The following is a 7,879-nucleotide window of genomic DNA, read 5'->3' on the forward strand; positions in this document are numbered from 1 at the left end:
GGGTAGGGAGAGAATGAGAAAAATGCTCCTTGAACAAAAATAAAACATGCGAGAAGGATTGCAAGACACATATGTAGCACACAAAGTCTCCACAACACGCCAGTTTTCGCTAAGTTAATTTTTGGGCTCCGTTTCAAAATGAATACTTTTCCGAGAACTTAATTGAAGAGTTGAAGATGTCAGTAAAGTTCAAATTTGTTCGTAGAATATTTGATTGCTATTTTCACATGGAGCATTTCTGAATATCTGTGCCGTTATTGGGTATGAATTTGAAATATTGCGCAAATTTCAATTGGCAGGTTATTTTATGCTAGGAGAGGGAAAGTGAGGAAAACTTTCCGTTGGTTGAGATACACGATAAGCCATGGAACCAAGAAACTATTTGAATAACGTGCGCACAAAACTCTGCGAATACTTTCAATCTTGTCAAGACAAGGACGGGAAAATTCCTGAACAAATGGTGTTAGCAAACTTGAAGCGTAAAAAATGGTGAAGAAATTTCCATCTAAATCTCAAGCGAAGTTCGCGGTGGGATCTCGTCTGTCGGATATCAATCACCAGCCGGTTTTCTTGTCCATTTCTAGGTACGTGTCCGTTCATCATCCTCTGGACTATAACCAGGCCATGAATGATGGCTCCGAGATCAGGAAGCGACTCCTCAAGTACTTCGTTCCAGTTGTTCTGTTGGCTGTGATCATCAATGTGCCCAAGTTTTTCGAAACCGAGGCTGTTTTCGTGCCCATCGACTGGACGGCCAACCGGACCAATACGGATGACACTTCACAGCTATTGTCGTCATCCATGGTGAATGAGGATCACCATGAGTCATCACCCTTGTATGAAGTCAGATTAAACGTCACCAGCATGAGGATTGATCCGATTTATAGCTCCTTTGTCAATTGGAGTCAGCTCATCATTCTCGGGATCCTCCCAGTCTGTCTTTTGGTGTACTTCAATACGAAGATCTACATCGACGTGAAGGAACGAGAGAAGCGTCGGCGACCTCAAAACCAGAGAGATGTGGCCGCCATGGTTCGATCCGAGGCCAACACTGTCTTGATCGACGAACACGTGGACGTTGGCTCAAATCCCAAACGAAAGCCCTCAGACCCGAGATCTATTCCGGGAAGATTCAATTTGGTGATCCAAGACACCAGCCGAGCCAATCGCCCTCAAGGTCAAGCCGGGCCTAGAGTGGGCCTACTGGCTATGACCGTCACTCGAATCCAACGCAAGTGTTGCTGCAGGGCCTTCGAGGCCAAGACTTATGTCATTCCACCGGCTTCCATGAACGTCGCAGCAGGAGATAATGGAAGCCCCGGAAAGAGTCAGCCCTCCTCAAATCTAGCTCCATCTCACGAAGAAGGATTTGAAGGGACAGCAGCCTCGTCGGATCCATCTCGAATGAGTAATGCACGCAGACGGCGAGTCGAGGATAGAATGGCCATTCTCTTTATGGGCATCGTCACATTTTTCCTCTTGTGTCACTTCCCGCGGATATTGCTCAATTTCTACGAGATGCTGGTGATTGAGCAGGCCATGGCTTGCAGCAAAATGGGACAACGAGCCTTCGCTGTGTGGGCTCAGATCATGACGAGTATTAGCCACTTCCTTCTGGTCACCAACAGCTCCATTAACATTCTCATCTACAGTCTTTTCAACACTCAATTTCGAGCTGCCGCCAAGAACCTATTTCGGCAAGTACAAACCAGTTTGGCATGTCAGGCACGTGTCGATAAGATGGCCTCTTGTGTGCCCTCGTGGCTCAGCCCGGCCGGTCTGAGACGACGGAATCAAAATAGTGACACTAGTGTCGTCAGAGTGACTTCACGGCCTAATGAGCTCGAGACACGGCGAAGGCCGTCAAGAGGCCTCTTAGCCATTCCTTCGCCGAATTTTGAAGCTTCCCCAAAGCTATTAACAGCAAACCGTCTGGCTGGCGATGGAAGCATCCTTACCGTTAACAACAAAACAGACCAGGGGACCAACACCACATCCAAAGCAGCCAAGAGCCAACAAGAAAATTGAGCATGCGAGGGCCTTTGTTTGCCCTGGCCGACCTTCGCCATGGTGCCTGAATTCGATTTTATCAAGAGGTGTTCGCTCTATTCTCATGAGAATAAGTAATGACTAGATATAGTTCATAGAGTTATTGTTGAGCCTCATAGACAGACACTAACATGTAACGAATTATCGAGCGCAAATAAAGTGACCACAGTTAAACATTGACTGGCCTGGGAGTTTTATTTCTTCCCAACAATGACAGCAAGGGTGCAGTCCGTGCATTCGCAAAAAGGTCGCGACAAAATGTGCAGGGTGTCGGGTTTTCATTTTTTGAAAGAACCAGTCCTGGTCGTCGTTTAATCAGCTTCATGGGTGAAGCGGAAGTTCAGAGACGTCACTCAATTGTTACGTTCCTTTTCAAAGCCCATTCCATTAGGATGCATTCGCAAATCCAGATTCTATGTGGATTATCTCAATCTGAAATTGATTTCATGCATCGGTGAATGTGGTTGCTTTGTAAGCATTGTAATTAACGTCAAAGGTCTCGTTTTCAAGGTTTTTCGATTACTGATGAACAATGACAAAAACTGTGGGTTATTCGTATAAAAAAAATATTTTTACCAATTGGGGTGAGTGATCTGGCCTTGCTCAAGTCAAAACTTTTTGACCATGTTTTCTCAAGAGACTAAACCAATCAAAGCAGAATCTCGTCATTTTCTCAAGTTCTTTGTTTAGTTAGCTGAGAAGTAACCAATCGAGATCAGATGTTGGTTCTGGAAATGTTCTATAAATACTGATATCAAACGTGGTTATCTTTTAAACCCGAAAGATATACACTATCTCATCATTCTTGGCTCTAAGGCTGTAATCCAGGTCAAGTCTGTCTTCTACCAGGGAATCATTTGTTGAAGGTCAATGGTTAATTGTGCGATTAGTGTACAGGAACTCATCAATATATTAATATCAAGTCGTTAGTTCTTCCTCAATTCAAGGAACGGATTACAATAACCCCTTAATTGTCCTTTTCATTAAGCGGGGGAAGCGCCCTCTGCTTCCTCTACGTACTGTAGGTGCGGGCAAACAAACGTAGAAACGAGAGAATACGCTCCAAGATGCCAGACTTTATCAAGAGACTATCAAATCAACGATTTATTGACCAAGTACTGGGACAAAACGAATATGCCATCAATTCTTCTGGGAGACGTTTAAAATTCTCTCTGGGTAAAATTCCGAACAATTATGACATGTAAATAATCATTTTACAGGAGGTTGAATACTCTATGATCGACGGGCCCACACTTTAACAATCTTCATTTCCAACAAAACAGTACTAAAGAAAAGCAGAGTTTCACAAGTTTTTGGTGGCTGACTTTACAGACATCACATTTTCTAAACCTACCATTAGCTTTGTTAGCACAATTTTATGGAAAAAGATGATGATGAAGAGTCGCTGATTTGCTGCAAATATACAATATATGGCTATCTGTTCATCCCTTTTTGGACGTCAAAAGTGTTTGTAATTATACCCTTATAGGATTTGAAAGGTCTCTCACAATGGTGGGTGGTGTATTAATATTTTTGGTGTTGAAATAGATTAGCAATACGTTTGTTTTTCCGCAAGGAGAGGAGCGAGAGGAGAATAAAAAGATCTATTACTATTATAAAATGAGTAACCCACTGTGAACTCAACCATTCCTTGTCAATCAATGAAATGGTAGTTTATTAATATTTAAAACCAGAATAGCCATCGTTTTTTGAACTATTGTCCTGTCATGGTCATCCTTCTACATACCTGACAAATTAAATGGGATTTTTTTGGCAAAATATGACTAAAGGTACTTAAAAAAAGAAAATGCGTAACATAGCAAAATAATCATTAAGCTAATATTTGGAAAAAGATAAAAACTCTCAAATAACATAAATAAGTTGTGGCTCAATATCAAAGCCAACTAGATCCACTCTGCCTAAAAGTGAATTTTATGTTTTGGTAAAGTTATCTCAGAAAAAATAATCGCTTTGAAGGAAGGAAAAAGGAACGAGTTACGAGTAATTTTGGGTAGGGGGGTTAATATGATTACACCATTTTGAAATGTAGCGGGATTCCGGTTTCTTTTCCGAAAAAAGGAACAAATTGTTGTATTTCGTTACCACTTTTCCGACTATTATCGAAAGCAAAATTTTTGCTCTTCTTGTAGATTTTTAATTTCAACACAAAGTTTTGTTTTTCTACTTAAATGTCTATATCGAGATCATTTCCACTAGCTTATTTGAAATTATGGATTCAACATAAAATAACTAGTTGTTGGCAGCCATTGCTAGCCAACTAGTTGCAGGGACTTTTCCGTCAATAAAACGTTCTCATTGAATGTTTTAACTGTGCTAGATGTCGCCGTCCATGACATGATAAACCTATTTTAAAAAAAAATATTTTTGTTTTAAATAAAACCTCAAACTGACAACATCGAGTTCAATAGCTGACCAAATCAAAACTAACCATTCGAATGCCCCCATTACTGGATCTGTTGAAAAAGAATCCTATATTTTACACATTTCAAAGATTGAGTAAAATGTTACACAATGCAAAAGATAAAAAAATGTACAAGTAGGTTTCGAGTTTCTTCTTATCATAGCCATAATCTTAATACAAATTTAGTTTTTGAGGGCTCAATGTGTCATCTTCAAGTGAAGCATTACTGATGGTTTTATATCTAGAGTGATTTCTTAGTTTTAAGTAAAGTTACTCATGTGGCTAAAATTGGCATTGCGTTATCAAATTGAGGCTCAGATGTTATGGACCCTCGAGGAACCTACGCTTAAATGAGACGCTTACAAACAAGGCCTCGTCTGTTTATTGAGCAAATGAAATCATTGCTCATGTGCTGTAACCGCACCATTAACGCGAACATACTGTCTTCCAAGTCTTCAACTTTACTTGTACATACGTGGATTGATGAACTGGCTCTTGGTCAATTGCATATCCAAGCTATCGATTTATTTCCGTTTCAAATGTCTTATTCTGATAAGGATCCGTTTCCTTGAGATTTTAAAGATCTAACCTTCCTTTGCTTGCTTATGCGTAATTTTCAATTGCTGAAAGGCTTTATGTATCTGTCGGGTAAGAATGATTTCGAAAGGCCCGTTTTTTTCAAGCCCAGCCAACCACTCAACAAAACATCCGTAAACAGTGGAACCCGCTTATATTGTCTCCTCCACGGACTTCTAGAAATATGGACTGCGAACGAGCTTCCCTCCAAATCGGCCTGCTCTTGGTTGTAGCCACTCTGAGCCACATTTCAAAAAAGCATATAAAGATGCTTTATATCGTTATGGCATATTGAGGTATCTTAAGCAATTTTTTAAGATGGACACAAAAATTCTAGTAACGGTATGCTCTAGAGGGCTTGTCACTAGCCCTCTAGTATGCTCTGATGCCATTGGATCAGCACATCTGAACAGTAATTAAAGGCTAAACTTCAATAACAATCACAGGCATTGTCAATACAATACCTTTTGCCACAGATGCAAATAGATTTTCAGGATGCAAAAAGATGTACTTAAGGGCCCAGGATGCAAATCAATGTTATTTGAATAAGTTTAAGAACACTACTGATTACACATCACAGCTGAACCACCTTGTCGCATAAAATTTTGAAACATATTAACTTCAGATGCCAATTTGATATTGAAAACAAAAACAGAACAACAGAAAAAATCTGATAACCCTGATTGTTCATTTGGCTGTCACCCAAGCCGAATTCAACTTGGTCCTGAGTTTGAAAGTGCCTCCAAAACATTCCATGATAGTTTCCTTGGAAATTAAATATAAAGTTTCAAAAATTGAACCTTCTTTTGAGTTATATACGTCATTTAAACACTCGTATTTATTTGGGTATTTAACGTCGTTTTGCACCTGATAGAGAACATCCGGATGCATCGTCAAGTTGGCTCGGTCCCGAGGGCGACGGTATAAGCGGGTTCCATTGTACTGAAAACGCAAAGTTTTTCGAAAGCACAGGCTTGAAACTAAAGCCAGAATTTATCCACGATCTATCTTTATCGTTTTCCAGAGACCCTAGGTAAAACATCATCATCATCAACAGTCAAATATTTACAGGATCTAGCAACCATGGGTCTCCTCGTAGAACTTGATCTGATCCTCATTTAGAAGTGCTCTCCGAAGTCAAATTCACTTGGCTTCAAAGGAAAGAAATATACGACAAACATGAACACTAAATCAAGACCGAGCAGTACACACAACCTCTGTCTTTGGTTCCCGCATGCAAGAACCAAGGGGATTACTTTCAAAGGACCTCCTTGACTACCAAACTAAGATGTCCCCTTCCCTTCCTTGCCTACAAAGGAGAAAGCCATGCTCAGACTGGATACTATCTTGTTATCGAACTACCACGTATAATCCTGTTTAGTCTGAGCACAGTTTTTATGGCTCAGGGAAGTTCTTACCATTAACAAGCCACTCACAAATCAAGTAAATTGCTATATTTGACGGTGTCCGGATTGGTTGGCATGTCTCGGGATGAGGTATGACTGATACGTCTGACTTCTAATCAGCCTTCAATTGACGACCCAATCGGGAATACGAGTGATTTGACAATGAATAGACACATCAGGCTTGTTCTCGGAATCACCCTGAGTTTGTGTGAGCCAAGGATCGATAGACATCACACGAGAGCTCTCCCAAAGTGTCATGCATTGTTATTTTCCATTTCATGAAGGACACAAAACATGACCAATGACGGCCAAAACAACTCCGAACACGCACAACACCATATCTGGGTTACCATGTACTGTTCGTACATAGTACTCGTACTTGCTACCGGATGCTCGTGTTTAAAGTTTAAAAATAAAACCACATTCATGATGCCATCACGATGAATTATACTTTGATTCTTTCACAATTGGCAGAGGTGGTATTGAGTACAATGTTCAAAGATAATTCATGGAGAAAAACCCCGCCTTTGTTGCCCTCTTCACGCGTGATTTATGAGAGAACCCCTGAATCATCCTCCTCCTCCTCCTCAACAACAAACGTCCAAGAACGTCTGAAGGATGATGGATTTGAAGATGGCTCTCTGGTCATTAATCTCGATTTGAATGACTCGAACCTCGGCTAGGTCTCATCATCATCGACAAATGATTGTTCGTCATGGCCGTCAAAGACGTTGTAGCTTTTGTGGTTGTTGGTGCAGTACTCAAAGTAGAATCCTCGTGGTTGGCATCACTATTGGGCATTGTTTTTTAAGTGATCAGGCAGATTTTTTGAGGTATGTCCATTATGTTGGCATTTCGGTAAACCTTCCTCAGTCCATGAGGTAGGCAGGTAAGTAGTAGGTAGGTTGCAATCAACAAGCACCAATCCATCTCCATGTAAAAAGACCAATAATACTTCTTGTACTTGCGCATGTACCTGCACGTATGTACGGGAGTCCGGTTCAAGGTCAGCAATCTGCTAAGTGTTCATTACCGTCCAAGTACAAACAGCCGGTCCAGGAATGGCTTTGCTTTCGAGTCTCTTTTGCGTTCGATTAGGGCGATTCAATGGATCACGGAAGTATGGGTCATATTTCTGATGAAGGTCCTTTTTGGATCAGGAGGATATTCTTGGATGAATTGGAAGAGAATAAATGAGACCACTCTCCTCAAGTGTTATCCTAGCTCAAATGCTCTCACTTAGTCATATTGGGGTCCATTAAGGAAATCGAGAGAGTTCTGAGGAAGTAGGTTCCTGATTTGTCGTCGTCCTCTTCACAGTTTCACATTGCTTTTAAGGAGGAGAATTTGGGCTGTATTTATGCTAACGTAGTAGAAGACCCGTCAAAGCGGTTTCTTTCGTTTCCCACAACAAAATGATTGTCTT

The 7,879-nt window shown here is 40.9% G+C and overlaps 1 protein-coding gene across 1 annotated transcript in view; it reads left to right on the forward strand.

The window, feature by feature from the left end:
- Positions 1-2,219, forward strand: part of LOC131880114 (uncharacterized) — an 8,483-nt gene extending 6,264 nt beyond the window's left edge. The window contains exon 2 of the mRNA XM_059226630.1: positions 585-2,219. Coding sequence (XP_059082613.1) covers positions 585-2,028 — 1,444 coding nt within the window. The 3' untranslated portion in view covers positions 2,029-2,219. The remainder of the gene's footprint in view (positions 1-584) is intronic.
- Positions 2,220-7,879: the final 5,660 nt, after the last annotated feature.

The sequence above is a fragment of the Tigriopus californicus genome, chromosome 5 (assembly GCF_007210705.1).
Source record: "Tigriopus californicus strain San Diego chromosome 5, Tcal_SD_v2.1, whole genome shotgun sequence".
In the NCBI taxonomy this organism is placed as follows: Eukaryota; Metazoa; Arthropoda; class Copepoda; order Harpacticoida; family Harpacticidae; genus Tigriopus; species Tigriopus californicus.